We start from the raw sequence: 20,978 nt of genomic DNA, 5'->3' as shown, positions 1-20,978 counted from the left end.
ATATGCTTAACTTTATTCACTGTGAGTAGCCTTTGCAAGATAAGCGCTCAAGTGTCTCCACGGTGAGATCCATGCTACTGATATATCTCGGCCTCTCCCTCGGAAAACTAAGACTTGCAGAATGCTACTCCTATGCCACCAGGCTGGGCCTTACATTTAATTTATCTTGATGTCTCTACAACTTCCTCTGTAGTATACTTGGTATCTGAGTCAGAATGTAGTGTATTTATCAAAGTATCTACCAGACAGCAGGAGTTAATTCCACTTCAGTTTAAATTGTGCATCATTGTTAATTTAAATGGATACATTTTTCTGCTGTCAAACCTATAGAATTCCTAACATATTATAGGCACCAGTGACATCAGATAGTATTTGTACTGTATTTTTAAGTGGAGTAAATCACTTTCAAATGCCCAGGTGGAAAGGGGAAAAACTTGAAGAGGTATTAAAGTCTTAACTTTATCAAATGCAAGGTAAATATCAAAAATTAATTACATTTAAATCTTCCTGCAGCAAATACCACTGTCTTCACAAAAGACATCCTGCAATGCTATTCCTGAAGTGCAGACTTCATTTTCTTTTACTAGTAGCTTGCAAAATCAAAGATCTTCAGAAACGCAACCTTCTCATAAAATACCACAATGGCCTCAGCTTTTGCAACGTAGTCCACTTAAACTACCTGAACAAAGCATGCTGTCTCCTTCAGGTAAAATCTTTACACCAGAAAATGAAATGGCTATTATTGACATGAGACTGTCATTATAGCAGGAGAAGAAAATTGGTATTTGTCTTGTCTAGAATTCCTGTTTTGTTTTTTTGGAATTTGCTGGGAGGTGGGATGGGGGAAGTGTTAGGTTAGAGACCCCGCAATAGTTTACATGTGTAGTGTTGAGCACCCTTTGTTCTGTCATGGGGGTCAAGCAACACTTAGCAGAATCCTGGTGGCTGAAATGCAGTCTACCAACACTTCAGATACTGTGGTTTTAGTAAGTGTCATTTTACTACTCTCAAATAGCAAAATAGAAAAATAGAAAATGTGACTATAAAAAGTGACTCAAGATTGGGCTAAAAGGACATAATGCTGCATTGGTAAAGCTGGGTTTAAAGGAAAGAATATTTAAATATCTCTTACCTTAAAACTATCTTACAAATATTTAATGACATCCCCCTCAAAAAATCTGAAAGTTTATCATCCTTCCTCAGCTCTGGTATAAAACTGAATGAGCTGCTAGCTGATTATCCAGCTAGGAAGCTAACTAAAAACAGATGACTGTACCAAAAAGTATCTAACTGGAATGTACACTTGGCTATTCTGTGTCTTAAAATATTGTTGAGCTAATTTTGAGTATAGGTTACAGATTTGTTGACTCTGTATATTATGGGAAGTTGCACATTTAATTTCCTTTTCCCCCCCCTCCACTCAGGTATAATCACAGTTATATCTCCACTGCACTCCACACCAGTACAGCAAAGGCCTCAAAATATTCCAAAGACATGCCAGCCTTCTGTCAGCCAGCCTACTCACATTGCCACAGAGGTGAATTGTCATTATTTATGCTAATTTATCTCCAAATAGATTTCTCAAGTATCTTCATATAACTAACCTTCTGTCCTTCAAAATAAGTAGACCTAGTATCGCAACACTTCAGGCTTGTATTCATACAACACTGGAGCAAGGTTTTCTGTTTTCTGGAAATGTTGTTTGAGCTTGATTAGCATTTCAGTGGTTCCGTATGGGTCTAATCTAATTCCCATAATCAAATAGTGACTTAATTGCCTTTAATAGGAGTTGGATTGCGCTTTCTATGCCAAAATATGAAAGGAAAAGCTTTGCAGCTGAAGGAATCACTAGCTTAACTGTCTTTCTTTAATACATATCCTCTAACATAGTTCCTGAAAGTATAAAACTGCCAGGATCACTTTGACTTTCAGAACGTAAAGATTACCTTGTAATATAATCACAGCATCTTCATTAGTTCTTCTTCTTTTTGCTTCCTTCTCTGGAAATATCATACTAAACTCTTGTCAGCTGTATGGTACAGTGAAGATGGTATGAGGTGAGGCCTGGCTTTTTCCCCCCCTCTCTCCACATGATTTTATCTTTTGATTAAAAGATAACTATGGAGAATTTCTTCAGCAGTTTCTTTGAGGGAGGAATGATTTAATAAATAAACCCTGAATTTGGCTAATCCACCCTTGAGGAGTCTCCAGATGGGGGCCCTCAACTATCATGCTGAATTCTATAGTTCCCTTTGAGTTGGACTTGATGTCACAGCTTAACCTCTCCCAACTTGTCTAGAAAGATAGTTAGACAAACATGCTTCCAAACAGGTCTAGGTACAGTTGATTCACCCAAGCTTTCAAAAGCTTTTACTTTCTGAAGTTTCTCCAGTGCGAAGACTTAAAATGCACCTTTTCCATGCTACGGAATGTAGTTGTAGCCATGTCAGTCCCTGCATATTAGAGACACAAAGTGGGTGAGGTAATATCTTTTATTGGACCCACTTCTGTTGGTGAGCAAGACAAGCTTTCATGCCACAGAGAGCATTTCTTCAGGTCTGGAAAAGGAACTCCCAGCATCACAGCTAAATATATTGTCCCTCTTCTGTGCTGCCATTTTGTTCTTGGACTCTCCAGCCCAGAGTCTCCATTGCACGAAGAGAGGCTCTCTTCCTCTTCTGCACTGAGCCTGGTGGAGGGCCAGTAACACCTTCTCTGACTCTCATGTAAGGTGATCAGATGTTCCGATTTTATAGGGACAGTCCTGATTTTTGGGTCTTTTTCTTACATAGGCTCCATCCTGATTTTTCACACTTGCTGTCTGGTAACCCTACTCTCATGGTGCATTTGTGAAAGCCCCAGCCCAACATTGGGGCTGCTTTATCTTATGCCAGTTTGACCTCTAGAGGAGCATACTCAGCTATAAATGAAGGTAGTGCAGGTGTGCTCCACCCTGCCCCTTACTCTGGGGTGGGGTAGCAGTTTTAGGAGCCAGTAAAACACTTTGCACAAGCTGATCTCCCCTGTGCTGGGGGAATTCTCAGCTGGCCAGCTAGGGCTTGATTCTGCCACTTAGCACCATTCAGGTGGTGCTAACTCCCTGGAACAGGAGGAGGGAATCTGGGCCACAGTCATATTGCCCCTCACTTGATTTCTTTCAGCAGTACTTGCTACTAAGTAAAGTGCCTGCTTATGTAGAATTTACTTTAGTTCACCACAGTATGGATCAAATCTACTTCCTCCTTGCAGGTCCAGCCTGTATAGACTGAAATAACCCACTGTTGCAATTCCCTTTTTCTGTTAGATAAATACTATGTATAGAACATTGCACAGATTAACTGATCAGAGTACATTTTGAACTCTCTCTTAATTCTCTCCTAGGCATCCAATTCATCTTCCCAGGATATTCCAATGAGTGATGGCAAAGAATCTGGAAAATTAAATATTCTTCAAAACAATGTTTCTGGGGGAGTTGCTGGCTCAAAACCCATAAATCAAGAACAAAGTATGTATGGTCTTATTAGAAATGTAACTGAGATCAGGAGTGGACACCTGAAATAAATGTATATGTGAACTTTCAGATTATATTGGTCAAAATAAAGTAATACTAAATGTAATATTTGTTCACTAATTAATATCTAAATAGTACTGCATGCAAACATTACTGTGACTATTTTTCCTGGTCCACTTTGTTGTTGTTTGTTGATTCACTTAATTTACACAACGCTAAGTAAAAATGGATGTCCAGTTCTCATTCTGGTTGTATTTGATACCAAGACTATATAAAGCCAATGACTTTAAATTTGAAAAGGCTTAACTTTCCCTGCAGTTTAGTAGAGGGGACAAATAGCTTAATTTAGAAAGCTTAGAATAGTTAGATAAAAATTCACCCCATTGATGCCCTGTTACATAATAGTAAAAGTTTTTGCTGAACTTTAAAAGGATTCTCTACTGACACTCCCTGGAATGTCTCCAGGTGGCTTATTCTTTATTATCTGGCTTTTGTGGGTAGCAGAGATCTGTCAAAATAAACAGATGCCAAAGAATTTTCCCTACTGTAGAAACAAACTGATAAAATACTGCTTCAGTCTTGCATCACTATTGAAAGAGCAGGGGCTACAGGTATCCGTGTGTCCACTGCAGCATTTCATTCCCTTCTAAAGTTCGGCAGTGCAGTCATGATTAGGGAATTCTGCTGAAAAAGATGATCTGATGGCTTCATATTTCCTGGGCAATATATTAAAAGTAGCCCATAAACCACTGAGCAATTAGTACAGTAGGGTTGAAGGAGGATCCTGGTAAAGAGTCTGGGAATAACCTGTCCCTAGAACATAAAGTTTTTACTCACTTCAGACTTTCAAATAGGTATTGAGCTTTAGATCAGTCATTTCTGCAGGGGATAGCTTAACAATTCTCAAACTGAGTCCCCACTGCAATAGTAGCTTGAGCTTCAGCATCCCTTGAGCTCCAGCCCACCTCCCTTGATGAGCTAGCTACTTCAAACTCAAAGCCCTAGTTACCCTAGGCTAGAAATTTTTGTGTGAACAAGAGCTGAATTAGGGTATCACTTGAGTTGTGCCCCAAACTAACAATGCAGTGAAGACACACTTCTCCTCCTCCTCCTCCTGCCCCCATTTATTTGAACATAAATAAAACAAATTTCAAACAAAACTTTGTGGAAACTAAAAGCATACTTATTTCCAAACAATTAGCAGTGAAGATTGTCAATGAATAGTGTTAGAAATTTAGGGTTAACTAACAAACTTAATTATACCAAAACAATGCTTTCACATTGCAGTCTTAACCCTGCCCTTCTGTACTGCAACACTTATTTAGTACCAATAATGTACTTTATGTATGCTGAAAAGTGCCTACCACTTTACAGCACCTGGTATCAGTTTTACATGAGTTATAATTCAGTGCACAATCCTCAATGACCATGTGTACACGCCTTTTTGCTTTTGAATTATTACCCACATACTGTTCAACTGTAAACTTCAAGGCAATGACCTTGCTTTAATGTGTTTCAAAATGACAGGTACACCTATAGCAATCTATAAATATTATTGGAAAACATTGGTCTTTCATTCTCTTCTTCCATTCCTGTTCCCATCTTTTCTTTGTCTGAATGGTTTGCTCTTTCTTTTTCCTTTCAATCTTTTCCTTCCTCATTGCCTATCTTCCCCATATCCCTACTTCTCTATCCCTCTTAGTTCTGTCCTCTTCAATCTTTTCCTTCAATCCTTCACTACCTTTTCACTCACCACTCCTATAGTTTTCACTTGGCAAGTGGAGGGGGCTGTGGGATGGTTCCCCTCATCCTCACTGTCGAGATCACCGGAGTTGGGATGCTCTATTCCTGACCCTAACAAGGGGGCAATAAAGCTAGAGTTCTTGTACATAAAGAAGGCTGCTGCAGGAAGAATCTCAAGATTGGAAGGGTAAGAGAAGGTTTTTGCCCTGGGGCGTATTACGAGTTGCTTAGTTTTTGAGCCACAGGGGTGCGAGCACTAGTTTGCTTATGTGTTGTTGTTTTTTTGTTTTGTTTTGTTTTGTTAAAAAATAAATGAGATGAATAAGCAGAGCTCTGCTCAATGCTCATTCATCAGCACCAGACCTGCTGTTGCAGGAGTAACCAGCATGGGAGCTATTTCCCAGTCACCCAACCTGAGCTTCCTACTAAGATTATTACATTTATTTTCCATTATTAAAACTCTGGGGGGAAATGTTTTCCTTGAATAATAAAAGGAACTTAGACTTTGCTCAGTGGTTTGAGCATTGGCCTGCTAAACCCAGGGTTGTGAGTTCAATCCTTGAGGGGGCCACTTAGGGATCTGGGGCAAAATCAGTACTTGGTCCTGCTAGTGAAGGCAGGGGGTTGGACTTGATGACCTTTCAAGGTCCCTTCCAGTTCTAGGAGATAGGATATCTCCATTTGCTCCACAAGCTTGTGTGCTGCTTAATCCTCAGATGAAAGATGCTATATAAGTGCTAAGAACTACTATGTGCATCTTTACTGACATAATTTGACCTAAAATTTGCTTAAAAGAATCTCATGCTTGTCTGAACCACTTGTCAAGAGATCTTACAGAAAAGCAAATCTAATTAGACATTCTTGTATGGTCAGCTATTTCCTAAAAATACTCAAAATAGCTTTCCTGAGCACCCCATGCCACTGTGAGCTCAAAGTACTGGCTCCTCAATACACTCACAGCCTGGGACTCATGAAGCTCATTAGTAATGAGATTCAGGCCAAGGCAGGAAATGCCAGGTGGGAGCCAGCAGCTCAATTTGCAGTCCCTGACTGCAGGCAGGCAGCTTTGTTACAAGGCCTGAGTTTCACCATCTTGCATTCATGCTCTTGAAGTGGAGATGAAGATGGATTCTTGGAACCTAGTAAGGTCACTACCAGGTTTCTGAAAGACAGCCATGAAGCCCTCTGTGTCTGCTTTGAGAAAATCCTCTCCTGCCCAAGAGTAAATGCTCCTCGTGCATGAACTGATGGTCTTCACAGCAGAGCCTCTTGTGCTGAAGATTATGCTCTAGGCTTCCCATCACCTTGACAATTCCAGATGCTTGTGTGGGGGCAAGGTGAAGAGCAGGGTGATGAAGGACATAATTAGATTCAGGAGAACTGGAGGTTCACTTCAAAGCCAAGTAAATCTCCATGCTGGAGAAGCATGAAGATAGTGACCTTTCTCCAGGTCTCATAGAAGCTGTCTAGATAGGTTTGAGTTCAGACAGGTCCAGAAATTTACAAGGGTCATCGGTGAGACATACCGGGGCTCAGACCCCCATCAACAGGGCTGCCTTGACTTGGTATCCTATTTTATTTGGCTAGCCAAAACTCTTGCTCATTTTAAGTTGAGTAGTATGCTCATTTTCTGACTTTTTAATTAAAAAAAAAAAGAGACTACTTGGGATGTTTGCTTCTTGTAAAGGTTGCTTTTGGAAAATAGCATTTGGAGACCACAGTTTAAATTTTCAGAGAAGGCACTTTAATGTCTTAATGTTTTCTACATGTTTGTGAGCCCCGGATGCTTATGTAACTGCTTACATAATATTTTATCCTGTAGCTATCAAATCTGTTAAACATTTGGTAAGAATAATTCTACATAGAATTACTGAAACCTAGTTTAGTTACCCGGAGTAGATGGTAGTGAGTTTTATTACAAAAAGGTGTAAGAGTATTAAACCTATGTTTTGTGCCATATCAATGTCTAAAGCAGTTCCTTTGTGAAAAACAAAGCTTTAGCTTCCATCCCCAAAGCACTTAACAATCTAGATATAGAAATCCCTTCTGAGCACTAAAAAGCAGTGATATCCGGGGTAAAAGCAGCATAACGCTTCTGTTACTGTGTGGTAATTCTGCCTATTGATTCAGTATGTTTTACCTGAAATAATGGAAGACTTAGTCATCTGCAATTCCACATACTTGTCAAGGTATTTCTAATATTACTCTAAGTGCACAATTCAAAAAATGTTTTTGGCAAAAACACATGATATTTTGAGGTTTTTTTCTTTTGCAGTACATATAGTAGAGAGAGAATTTCATTTATATGTGTTGAAATGAATGCTACTGAAATGGAATTTATAGTTTGCCTTTCAGAATGAATTATCTATCAGCTTAACAAATAAGATAATTACTCAGAGCACATACCTTATTTCTTAAACATTCTGTACCCTGGAGCTACTGGAAGTGGAAATGGGTTTACATGACTAGAAGACCTTACTGACTGACCTACTTGTTTAAAAAGGTGGAAACTGGCAGGAGAAATGCGTTTATGCAGAATGTGAGGTTACTAAGTAACTGACTCCTCCCTCTCTAGGGGAGGCTGGGAACATCACAGAAGGGATAGAGTCAATCTCTGTTGGAGGGGGAGGGGAAAGGAGATGAGTAATGTAGAGGGTTGGTTTTTTTTCCCCGTCCCAGTCTAGTAACTAGAAATAGAAAGCACTGCAGTTTCTAAGAAGGTTTTTTGTCCTGCCTACATTCGCTTTCTACAGGGAAAGGAGGGGTTCTAGAGAGAGCCTTCACAAAATGAAGGGTGGAACAAAACCTACAAACCCTATTCAAACACTTCAACTTCTAACTCAGGAAAGTGAAAGCACTTTAGGCATCTCTTTCTGTCTTACTTGGGACTGATGAATTCAGGAGCTCCTCTGCCACAATGATAAAAGCAGAGACCAACTTGTAAAGGACTTTTTCAGTGGGCTTCCATTCCAGAAATAGAAGCATCTTCCAGATGATCAACACATGACTCATAAAGCTCATTCTATTGTTCCAACAGGTCATTCTGACAGCACTGATGATAAAAACACACTAGATCCTACACTTCAAATTCTTCCTAAAAAGGTAGGAATATTGTCTTTTTGGATGTCCCTCTTAAGAGTCAAGGAAACAATTTTGCATATCTTATTTGAAGATCTTTAAAGTTTATTATAAAGCAGCAGCACCTTATCTCAGGATCTTCTCAAGTGACTTCTATAGCTTATGTGTTCATTGTCTCACAGACCTTGGGAGCTATTGAAATCCATCTTCCAAAGACTCAAGCACATGTTTCTATTCCATGTCCTATTTTTTTCTATTGGTTTATGCTATTTTATGTCATGTTCTACTGTGACCAGATGCTTAACACAATTAATATTCACAATAAAGTGGAAGGATCTTAGGCCAGCATAGGGAAAGAACATATTTAGATAAGGTAGATGTATTCAAGTCAGCAGGGTCTGATGAAATTCACCCTAGAGTACTTAAGGAACTAGCCGAAGCAGTCTCCGAACTATTGCAATTATCTGAGAACTCATGGAGGACAGGGGAGGTCCCAGAGAACTGGAGAAGGACAAACCGTACCTAACTTTGAAAAGGAGGACCTGGGGAATTATACGCCAGTCATCCTAATTGCAATATCAAGAAAGATACTGAAACAAACAATTAAACAATTTATTCAAACCTAGAGCATAACTGGGTGATGAGGAACTATCGACAAATCTCTGTTGATAGTTCCTCAAGAATAAATCATGTCAAATCCATCTAATTTCCTTCTTTGACAGGGTAACTGGCCTAGTGGGGTCGGGGGGAAAGCAGTAGACATCTATCTGGACTCTAGTAAGACTGTTAACACAGTCCCACCTGATGTTCTCATAAGCAATCTAAAGAAATATAGTCTAGATGAAATTACTATAAAGTGGGTGCACAACTGGTTGAAAGACTGCACTCAGAGTAGTTATCAATGGACTGCTGTCAAAATGGGAGCATGTACAAGTGGTGGTCTGTCATGGGTCAGATACTAGTAAATATTTTCAGTAATGACTTGGACAATGGAAGCAAGTATGCTCTATAATATTGGCATTGGTGAGGCCTCAGCTGGAGTACTCTGGCCAGTTTTGGGCACCACACTTTAAGAAAGATGTGGACAAATTGGGGAGGAGGGAAGAGAGACACACACACCAGAGGATAGCAACAAAAATAAGAAGTTTAGGAAACGTGAACTATGAAGAAAAATTAAAAGAATTGGACATATTTAGAGAAGAGTACGCTGAGAGGGGGGACATAGGTCTTCATATACATTAAGAGTTGTTATAAAGAGGTTGGTGACCAATTTGTTCTCCATATCTACCAAGGGTAGGAGAAATAGTAATCAGCTTAGTTTACACCAAGGGAGATTTAAGTTGGAAATTAGGAAATAACTATAAGGGATAGTTAAACACTGGAACACGTTCCCTAGGGAGGTTATGGAATCACAGTGATTGGAGATTTCTAAGACAGCTTAGACAAATACCTTTCAAGGATTGTCTAGGTATACTTAACCCTGCCTCAATATGGAGGTGGACTAGATGACCTCTTGAGGGCCCATCCAGCCCTATATTTCTAGGATTTCACATCATAAAAAAGTTAACATATCAAAACAAAGGACTCAGAATTCAAAACTTGTGCACCTGTACTACGTTGTTAACTAATGTGGTTTGACTCTTTTCAGGGTGTGGGTTTTTTTAATACTAGCATCCGTCGCCTCCATATTCCACAATACCAGGTCATAGCAATACTTGAGAAAATGCCTCTAATAGTAGTGCTGGAGTTCAAACTTTCATGTGGGACTAGGAAAGAATTTTTCACACCTCTACACCACAAAAAAAAGTTTTTAACTGCAGGCCTGATAGGAGCTTTCCTAGAACTGAGATGGGAGTTATGCAGGAGGAAAACATTGCCAATGGTGGGTGTGTGTGTGTGTGTGTGTGTGTGTGTGTGTGTGCGTGTGTGCAAAGCAGTCCTGAATGCATCTCATTCTGGGTCTAGAAAATCTGGTGCATATGTCCTAATAGGGAGGATCTGGGGAAGATATTTAACAGATATGTCTATTGCTGGTAATCCATTTTTTTTACAGAGTGGCATTATTTGAGAAAGCACACTTAGAATATCTACAACAAAATTTTTTGAAAGCGTATATCTAATAAAACATTCCTATTTGAAAACTGCACTGAAAAAGTTATGATGTTTGCATCTTATGAGTGAAAGTAGGTCCAGGGAAAACCAAGTGTTTTGTGAGTATAGTAAGGACTAAGTGATTTGTTTACAAAAAATGCAGTTTAATACCACAAACTATTATGTGAATTACAGTCACTTTTTTTAAATTTCAGGACATCAGAATTAAGAATGCAGACTCCTGGATAAATTTATGTAAAAAGATGGCACTTCCAGTTCCCATAAAGGCATCTCCAGAGAACTTCAAACAGTTCAGGAAAGCAGCACTAGAAAAGGAAGAAACTGAGCGAGCACAAGAGTTAAGGAGACAACTGGAACAAGCCAAGAGGAAAGGGAAAACCCCCTTTCAAGAAAAAGAGAGGTTTGTAATTCCTTATAACTGAGTGGGAAAATGACCCAATTTCGCATGTCCACTTTATTTGTATCAACTGTCTGTTCTTGGATGGCTGTGTGGAATTTATTAAGTTAATTTCTATTTTTAAAAAAAATACTTAAACCAGTAAGGAATCAGTTTATTCATAAAGTACCACATGACTCCTTTGAAATATGCTATGTTGGCTTGTCCATGAAAGTGTGACTCACCAGTCTGTTTGATAAGCTGATAATACAATTATTTAAGGATATGTAATGAGCAACTGCACCAGTAGTCATAAGAGAATCAGTCATACGCAATTTAGGACTCATCTACATTGGGAGATATTCTGGAATAGCTATTTCTGAGTAGCTCTGTGTGGATGAGTTCTGGAATAAGAGGATCCATACGTGGAGTTAATCAAGACTAGCTAATCTGCTTTAAATTCAAGATAATTGCATTTTTGCACTTACTCTGCTGTAACAGAACAACCTGTGGCAGAGCTATAACAAAATTCTATTCCTAAAATGTGTAGGGGTAAGCCCTGCATCTCCATTGAATTTGCACCAGTGCATTGCATCCATTTTAACATGCAATCAGTGCACTGCCAAATCTAGACAGCTGTCAGAGCTGACAGCGCTGTTGGCAAGCCTCCATAATTCATGGGCTGACAGCCTCTCTCCATTCCCTGCCATGCCCCTCAAAAATGCCTCTTTCCAGCTCTGCAAGTCCTCCAACGACAAGCCACTGACTGGATGAGACTGCTCTCTGCCCCATGCCATGCCCCTCACTTTCAATAATAGAGAGGCATCAGTGGAATAAATCACTGGGGTGGCTTGCCCTATTTTAGGCAGCAGGGGGTCACTTGATAGAAAAAACTTCTATCAGATTGGCCAGTCAAAGAGGAACAAGGCAGAAGCCATGAGTCTAGACTGGCTTCTGACATTTCCCTTACCTGACTCTCACGTAAGAAATCCCCATTTTATATTCTTTGTTTACAAAACTTATTTCATCTAAAAGAAATATACAATCCCCATATAGGTTTGTGGTGGGGAGTGTCAATGGTGCTTATTCCGTTGCTTCCCATTTAAAAACAAAAATATTGCCACGTAATGCTTATATTTGGGGAAAAGCTTTATATAATTAATGAACATGTGCAATACATATTGTTGGACCACATTAAAGTATTGTGTACTAGGTAAGTGCTGATTAAGCTACTAACAGACACTTTTGTTCAGCTGACACGTGTTAAGGCTACAGAAATAATGCTGAGGAAACCAAAGAATCAGACATTTTATTTTACTTTTTAAGGGCCCATGAAGGAGCAGAACTGGAATCCACTGGAATGAAAGCCGATGAAGAGCCACAAAAAGAGAGGCCAAACAGCGAACAGCAACAACCACCTGGGGTTCAACAAAATATCCAGAAAGGTCTTGTCAAAGACCGTAACCTGGCTAGAAAAATGGAGCAAGAGCGCAGGCGGAGAGAAGCTGTAAGTCATGGAACTTTTTTCAACTAATAACTTTGCTTTACTTACAGTTGAGCACAAAATCAGGTGGACTAGATCCTCAACTGGCATAAGTCATTGTAGATTCACTTGAAGACAATGGAATTATGCTGATTTAAAATAGCTGAGGATCTGTCCCAGTAAGTAAAGTCTGAGGCTTAAGATTCTGTGCTACACCTCCAGGAGGTACAACACAGAAAGACAGAGTAATGGGGAAAGGGAGGTGCGAGGATCAACGGTGGAAAGGCACAAAAGTGACTTAAGCCAATTTTGGGCTGCTCCAGGGGCTGGTGATATACATCAGGGCTGCTTATAGGTTACTCTGCTGCCCACAGCAGCATGAAATCCTTATAGTATTGTGTGCTGTGGGGATTCTCTTCCAGCCCCCAGCTTGCCTACTTATCCCCAGGATTAATGAAAGGGGCCAGTGTGGGTAATACAAGGTGGGAAATTCTTCCCTAGCTGGTTAAGGGGCTTTTATGGTGTCATACAGGGCTCACTGCAAGTGGATGAATCTCTGCCTAGTGTTGTTTTGCATCCTAAAGTAAACTGACTGTAGTTGATCCAAGAACTCAAATTCCTTTTACCTCTGGGATACTCTTAAGGGAAAACTTCTAAGAGTAAATTATCATGGAACAATAAATGTGATTGATTAGGATATTTGTCAGTGCTAAATTGGCACCTCTGTCAGTCTCATTTAGAACTTGGCCTCTGCTGGGTACAGAGGCTGAAAGACTCTTTCCCCTTGAAAAGGTCACTCAGAATACACTGAGTCACCCTGGAAGCCTTGTAGGGAAGCTTATGCTGCTGCCCATGCAAAGTTCCTGTTCCAAAGAATGTCCTTCATAAACAGTTATCAGCTCTAGCTGGCACTCTTCACAAGCACTATGTTAATTTATAATTTAAGTAATCTGTTTGCCAAGTTTCTTTCAAAACTGGAGCATGTATCTTCCTTGTATAATGTAAGTCTGATTGTCAGGATATATTACTTCTCCGTCTTTAACCCAATGATTTGGAAAAATCTCTCCCACGTAAGAAATGTAGCTTGGCTAAACCACAGCTGACTCCTCAATCTGCAAAATGCTTTTGTCTAAACTTGGCATTTCATGGATATTTCAGTAAAGTTTTGGGTAAGTTGGTGTAACCTAATCTTTTTTAGAAAGTGTAAATGTCACTACAATCACCTCTCTTTTAGAGCCTGCTCCAAAGCCCACTGAAGTTGATGGAAAGACCCCCCATAGACTACAATGGACTTTGGATCAGGCCCATGGCATCTGCAGAGTTTCCAGATTAGCTATTGTGAAATAGCTATTCCACCATAACCCAGAATAGTTTCCTGGGTAGACACTCTAATTCTGGAATAAGAGTGTCCTTTTCCAGTTTAGGTTAATCCAAAATGAATTAGTGTGTCCACAGGGTAAACTACTCTGGAATAGGTATTGCACTTTAAATTCATACCCTACCTTAATCTGAAACTTCCAAATGTTGACAGCTGTCAGACTCTTCAAGGATATACACATGCACAAAAGCAGACATAGTAACATCAATGATTGTGCAGCAGAATAATCCTACAAAAACAAAACATTCCCTGTGTGTGTGTGTGTGTGTGTGTGTGTGTGTTCTACAGTGCTCATCAGATCAGAACATTAAGAGACAGCAAAATTTAAGGTTACAAAAATTCTGGTCTGTGAATATCTCACAGCAGAAGTCTTGTAAGTTGTTCATCTGTGCTCCTTTAGTATGTATGTTTTGGACTTAATGTTGGTATTACAGATCAAATTTAAAAAAGAAATTCCCTCTAGCCCTATTAGAGTAGGTAAATAAACATCTTATCTTTCTCTCCCATCACCATTGGTTACAGAAATGTCTTTTTAATCAGAAGTGCTTGCCTTTTCAATTCACTTCCAACGATCAAATTCTTTAAAAGTCTTGCAACCTGATACCATGAAGTGATTGAAATCACAGCCACAGGCTGACTTTTAAAAAAGAATGTTTTAGATACATACTGAAGTCCACCTGCAATGATGAGAAAAGGAAGTGGACATGTTACTTCAATTTTTTTTTTAATTTAAGTTCCTTTTAATGCAGTTTGGACAGTGCCCAGTGCTACCATTGTGGATGCCACTATAAACAAGCAATAGGTGTGCTGTCACTTTAGTAGTTTAGAAGAGATTTTTCTCACTTATTATGGTATTCCTTTTGTCTGTGATAACTCAGTTATGAAACCTGTTCATTCACTTTCCTGTAGATGACTGGTACCATTGACATGAACCTGCAGAGTGATATAATGGCAACTTTTGAAGAAACTCTTTAGTGGAATTTTGGACACTAGCAAAAGTTGCAACCTGGCCACAGTCCTTGAGTGATATTGTACTAAATGCAATGGTACAATAAACTTGATACAAGTGGCTAAATACATGTGTGCTATTTATGTATCTCAACAGTATATTGTTTAGACCACTTTGAAGAGCTGTAAACTGCTGTAGTATGTGTTTAATTTGCATAGCACTGTTAAATATTAAAATTATGCATTGACACATCACAGGGTATTTTTGTTGCTTGCATTTATAATCTGTCAAATCTAGTTGTTGCTAGCTAGTTGAGCACGGTCATGTTTGATTGCATATACATGTTACTACTTAAAATACATTGTAGAGATTTTTTTTGGAATATCTGTATCTCCCTGTTTTTGAATTTAGAACTTTTAAAAGCAATTATCTTTCAGAGCCATTCCAGAAGCTTTTTTTAAAATATACTGCCCACAGCTGATTTCTTTTCTTGTTTTCACTGGCTGTTTCTGGTTATACACTGCATTTACATGTAGTGTTAAATAATATTTTGGAGAAGTTATCCAAACCATAATAACTTTGTCTCTTCAAAAGCGTTTTATTTTGATTAAATAGTGAAGATATCACTTTTTTAATTAACACATAAATGTGCTATTTAATAAAAACTGGACTTGTAATAGTGACCATCTATACGATCTGTGGAAATAATTTGTATTTAAAGAACTACATTTGTGGAACTTTTGCATTTTCTGTACTTGACCTACACTTTCATTTGCCACATTCTGTTCACTTAACATTTTTAACCAAGTAGAGGCAGGTTAACTTTTTTGTTCATGTATTTTATAGTAGAGATGGCTTGAAAGAGCAGGCAAGCCGGAGTGCCTACCTAATCATTCATATTTTGTACCCAAAGAAATTCATTGGAACTAAAATGCTTGTATTTCTGGGAAGCATTTAAAGATATCTCTCTCTTAACCTTTAAAAATTGTTCTGTTTTTTTTTTAAGTACCTAGTATGTAGCAGCCCTAATCAGGATCAGAATATGATTGTACTATTTTAATATAACTGGGAGAAGAGGGGAAAACAACTTGCCAAAATGTACATAAATCAAAGGGTTCCAAAATCCCGATTACTATTTAGAACTTCCTACCTTCCAGCTGTCTGCTCCTGTCTCCTAACAACCACTAACCTCTATCTGCCTCTGCTCTAGCAAATTACACTCCCAGGTAGGGAGCTGAAATGTACTCTACCATTACAGATCTACTGTCTAACTGTCCCTATCTAAGACAGTAGCTACTGTTTCAGACTTCAGGTTTAATACCCCATTCAGATGAATTAAGAACAGCTCACTTCTCTTAGAGCCCTTATTTGTCTGGCTGCAACCTTGAGCCTACATCCCCACATCAGTTTATGGATCATATTTTTTTCATTGCGTAGGAGTTAAGCATTTAATATTTTATTGAAAACTTAAATTCTTACCTATACTAAACAGTTTAAAAACCAGTGTACGCTGATGCAGTAACCTGTGCTTCCGTGTACTCGTGTTCAACACAGGGCCTTGCGCATAGAGCGGTAAACCAAGGGCGATGAAGGGTAGGGCTGGGGTTAAGACCGGGAGGGAGAATACGAGTAGATTTAATTTCCAGCTCTGCCACTGACTTTCTAAGGGACTTAGCTAAGGTCACTTAATGTCGCAGCTGAGCAGCGAGGATATTTTTCCTACCTCAAAAGGGGCGTGCTGGAGAGACACGCAGAGTAGGTGATGAGTGCGGTTGCTCTTTGAGGCTGCCCTGGGCTGGATGAGTCCCCCGAATCCAGCCTGGGCGCTGGGGGCGCGGGGCGGAGCTGTCCCCGGTTCTGGGTGTAGAACAGCCTAGACTTACCCGGGCGTGCCTGGGGGCTGCACGCGGGGCTGACGGCGCCTGGCGGGGGCACAGGGCTACCTCTGACAAGGTAGGTGCGCAGCGCACGGGGCTGCTTGCGGCTGACCTGCGCCGGGTTGTTGGCCCCTGCCTTAGAGCCGGGGGCTGTGGGGAGGCCCTCTGCGCCATTCCCGCTGTTGGGGGGCCGGCCCGGGGCTGCCCCCCCCGAAGGGGCTGGGAGGAAAGCGGAGGGAGCCGAGGACCCGGTGCCTGCCCCCCGCGTGGTGCTGCCCCGCCCGGCTGCAGGAGCCAGCCTCCTGCCTGGCGGCTCTCAGTCACGCCGGCTGCTGCTGGCCGGCTCCCTGCCGCTGGCGTGAGGCAGACGTGCCGGTGTCTTGGCTGGGCTGGGCTCCGGCCCCGCTCACAAGGCTGCCGGCGGCGGCTTGTGCCTGGTGGCGCGCTGCTCTCCCTGCCGAGCCCATCCCCTGACGCTGACTGGGAGGGAGGATTGAGAGGAGCAGCCGCCGCCTAATGGCGAGCCCCGCTGATTGTTTACCGTGGCTCCCGGGCGGGTTCATGGTGACGGTCAGGGCTCTGCTCTTCTGGGCGCTGGTGTATAGCTACTGCGCGATCTGCGCCTGCATAGAGCTGCTGAAACTTTTGTGGAGCATAGGAAGGAGTCCAGGCAAGACCTTCCAGCGGATCATCCGGGAGAATCCTCCAGCCTGCCTCAGTGATCCCTCCTTGGGTACGCACTGCTACGTGAGAATTAAGGTAAAGGCTCTTGGTTTCTGTGCTAACCATTTAATATGGGGGTACGAGGGGGTAACCTGACTGCCGCTAAACATAAATAACAGGCGACTTGCTCTCTTTGCTTGTAAAACCCGAGGGAGCGGGGTGGGGACTGGCTGGTCTCTTGCATTTCCATTTCTTTTCTGTCTGAAGATCTGCTGTAGCGCCGTTTGTTTCTTGGGTTGGTGCTGAAGGGAAAGAACACTGTGTGTACAGTATTTGATTCATTCAAAGGAAAGGGAATGGTCATGGTTCTCTTCGTTGTAGTGTATGCCATGTAGTCACATTTAGAACCCGTTCTATGTGCATCACAAAGATGGGGTTTGCAAACAGTAATCCATTTTGAAACAGTCACACTGTGTGCATATCAGGTCTTTTGTCTGAATTGTTTCACTCTGCTTCTGTTTATTTGTTGTCTTAAAGACCATGCTGAATTTTTCTTTGCAGAGCACATAGAATCCTTGCAGGTCACCTTCGTTCTCGTGGTGATCCGCTCGACCTGAGTGGAATCGCTCTGTTCAATAAAGTGAATGGTCTAACCTTCTATCTACAGCTATAGCTACCTATTGGGACGGGGGACAGGAAACTTGATGAAAATAACCAGTGTGTATGCAAATCGGCTGAGCCAGGTGATGTGTCTCAGAGTGTTGAGGGAATTAACAAATGAACTTACTCAACCACAGGTCATTACTTTCAGAAAGTCATGGAACACTAGGAGGGAATTAGACAACCAGGGAAAATTCAAGGTGGCACTAATCACTATTCTTTCTAAGCTGCTCCTACGTGCATGTTCTGCCAGCCCTCCCAGGGTTGCCTGGTGTGATGAATCATGCATACTGTATAGATGCTTAACATGGTATAAAGCATGAACTCTGTATGTGCACTGGTGAAGATTCCAGAGACTAGACCACCATCAGACTATCGAGTTGTGTCTCCACTTTACCAGGAGCTTGAGCACTCAAACTGGTGCCAGGTGAGAACAGAACTGAGGGAAATCAACTGATTATGTCCCACCAGGATGGCAAGGCCTGTTCAGCTGCTGGGCTATCATTGTCCTTTGCCGCTAGCCTAACTTGTCCATGTGGGAGATAGGATCTCAGGCTGATGGAATTCCTCCCACTGCTTTCTGAAGGTTGGCGATATTCTTCCACTCACAATAAAAAAGAGCCATCTTGTTCAATTCTGACAGAGGGCATTGTTCCTGCTGTCTGCCAGTAGGTTGCTGGGCTAAATGGTGTCTCTTGAAGATGAAAGAATCAAATTCTGGATAGGACTGAGCAGTGATTGCACAGTCCTACCATCTGGAAGCCTCATCTGGGTTAGAGGTGGAAGCTCTGTTTTAGTGGTCATTAGATTGCTGGGCTCCCTGGGTCTCCAATGCAACAATAATAGCGACGACTCTTCTTTTTCCATCTCTTCTTTTTCATCCTTTTCCCCCCCTACCTTTATCCTACTTTCTGCAGCATGCCCCATCTTTCTCCACCTCTCGTTCCCATTTTTTCTCTGTTGTTGTTGTTCACTGTTGGTATATAAGGCCTAGGAACCCCAGTCATGGATCAGGACCCTATTCTTTTAAGTGCCTTACAAACATAGAACAAAAAGTCCCTGCACCCAAAAAGCTTACCATCTAAGTCATGTTTTTCTTGAATCTTTCTCCTATCTCTTGTGACTGTCCTGCCTGTGGTCCACACATCTAATAAACATGCAAATGAAATAGTATAGATCTTGCTCAGCCTACAATCAGAAGTGCATAGCAGATGTATGATGTATGGCAATTTTTTAAGTTTAATTTTTAATAAAACACTAGTTTTAGTTGACTTTTATTGCTTGTGGGTAAGATCTTGGAAATGGGCAATAAACATTCACTAAGTGTAATCTCAGACTCTAGTAAAATAGTGAAAAAATTCTGAGAAGAAACTAAGCATCTAGAGCAGCGGCTCTCAATCCATGGGCCACTTGCAGCCCAATCAGCACACAGCTATGGCCCATGTGACATCCTCGGGGCCATACAGGTAGTATATATATATGTGTGGATGCAGCCCACATAACACATATAGAGCTGCATATGCGGCCCACAATGGTAAATAGGTTGAGAACCACTGATATAGAGAAGAACAAAAACACAAACAATAAACCATGTAAGATCAATAGAGACTAATACTGCCAAATGTAGTTCACCACTTTTTAGTTAGAATTAGAAAATACATTTCTACAAAAGAGATAATGAATAAACAATATATAACAAGAGAGTATATGACTATTAGTTATGAACCTCAGTTAATACATTAAATTAAATCATGCATTCAGTTAGTTGGTGAATTAAATAGCTGAAAGCCTTTGACAACTACAATGGGAATACATTCTAGCCAGTTAGTTGATCATTAAGGAGAAAGTTTGTATGTGGAAAAACTTTTAAATTCACATTATGTCTACAGTGTAAAAAAGAGCTGGTTTGAATCCTCAAATATAAAGGTTACTTTCTTGTACTTCTTAATATTCAGGTAGCTACAATTTGCTTATAAAATGTTTTTCTAGGTTACTTACAAACAAATTATCTTCTACTCCAGAGGGACAATCTGTCACTTCTGATATAAAAGCTTCCATGCCACTTTAAAGTATTAAAATACATGTTTGACCACTAATAATAAACTGCAGATTTTCTGGGAAGAGTACAGTACAAATGCAGATTTTTAAGGATTCCAGTTTCTTATGTCTGAGTTGTTTTACGTACTTCATTTAGGTCATGAGGCATGTGAATTCTTTATACCCATATACAACATTTCCCCCCTTTATAACAAACAATACCATATTTTAACTGACCATGTTGGGGAGGGGTAAATTATTGCAGTAAAACATTCTGGGGATAAATGAAATCATTGACTATATCCAGAAGATAAAGCCGCGATCGGTGGCACTTCGGCGGCAGCTCTACCGCGCTACTTCATTCTTCGGTGGCAATTCGGCGGCGGGTCCTTCGCTCCGAGAGGGACTGAGGGACCCGCCACCAAATTGCCGCCGAAAACCCGGATGTGCTGCCCCTTTCCATTGGCCGCCCCAAGCACCTGCTTCCTTTGCTGGTGCCTGGAGCCGGCCCTGAAGGCTAAGTGTATTATTGTTGTCATTAGTACAAGAGTAATGCTTACAGGTCCCAAGTAAAACAGCAAAGATGAAAGTATGGAAAAATAAAAACAGAAAAAAAAAAAAAAAAAGGGACAACATTTCAACACAGCCTGGATGTGCAGCTTGAAGATGATGCTCCAATTACAGCTTGGATGACTGTGCAGATGATGATGTCAACAGTCACAGAAAAAGTGGGGAGAAGAGAGGGCTCAAGAAGGTAGATGAGAAGCTCAGTTTGGGGCATATTAAGTTTGAACAGCTGCCTGGACATCCATGAGATAATTTCAGGGAGACAGGATAGTTTTGGATGGAGAAACAGAGGTCAGGAGAAGAAAGGTAAATTTGAGTCATCAGCATACAGATGACGATTGAAGGTGTCTGAGTGGATGAGATATTGTTTGAGGACACACAGACACACAGATGAGGAGTTTGAGGACAAAGCCCTATGGGTCATCCATTGAAAGAGAGGAAAGGAGGAGGACCCACTAAACAAGATATTGGAGAAGCAGGAGGATAACAAGGAGAGAAAGGAATAATAAAAACCAAAAGAGAACATGATTTTTTAGAAGTACAA

The 20,978-nt window shown here is 40.8% G+C and overlaps 1 protein-coding gene across 1 annotated transcript in view; it reads left to right on the top strand.

Moving 5' to 3' along the window:
• The window catches only part of LOC112124179 (bromodomain testis-specific protein-like), a 44,242-nt gene extending 29,586 nt beyond the window's left edge, over window positions 1-14,656 (top strand). The window contains exons 13-19 of the mRNA XM_026655632.1: window positions 514-706; window positions 1,425-1,537; window positions 3,382-3,505; window positions 8,292-8,356; window positions 10,639-10,844; window positions 12,147-12,327; window positions 14,591-14,656. Coding sequence (XP_026511417.1) covers window positions 514-706; window positions 1,425-1,537; window positions 3,382-3,505; window positions 8,292-8,356; window positions 10,639-10,844; window positions 12,147-12,327; window positions 14,591-14,656 — 948 coding nt within the window. The remainder of the gene's footprint in view (window positions 1-513; window positions 707-1,424; window positions 1,538-3,381; window positions 3,506-8,291; window positions 8,357-10,638; window positions 10,845-12,146; window positions 12,328-14,590) is intronic.
• Window positions 14,657-20,978: the final 6,322 nt, after the last annotated feature.

This window comes from Terrapene carolina, unplaced genomic scaffold (genome assembly GCF_002925995.2).
Source record: "Terrapene carolina triunguis isolate 2854851 unplaced genomic scaffold, T_m_triunguis-2.0 Scaffold210, whole genome shotgun sequence".
Taxonomy (NCBI): domain Eukaryota; kingdom Metazoa; phylum Chordata; order Testudines; family Emydidae; genus Terrapene; species Terrapene triunguis.
This window is presented reverse-complemented; position numbering and strand designations above follow the sequence as displayed.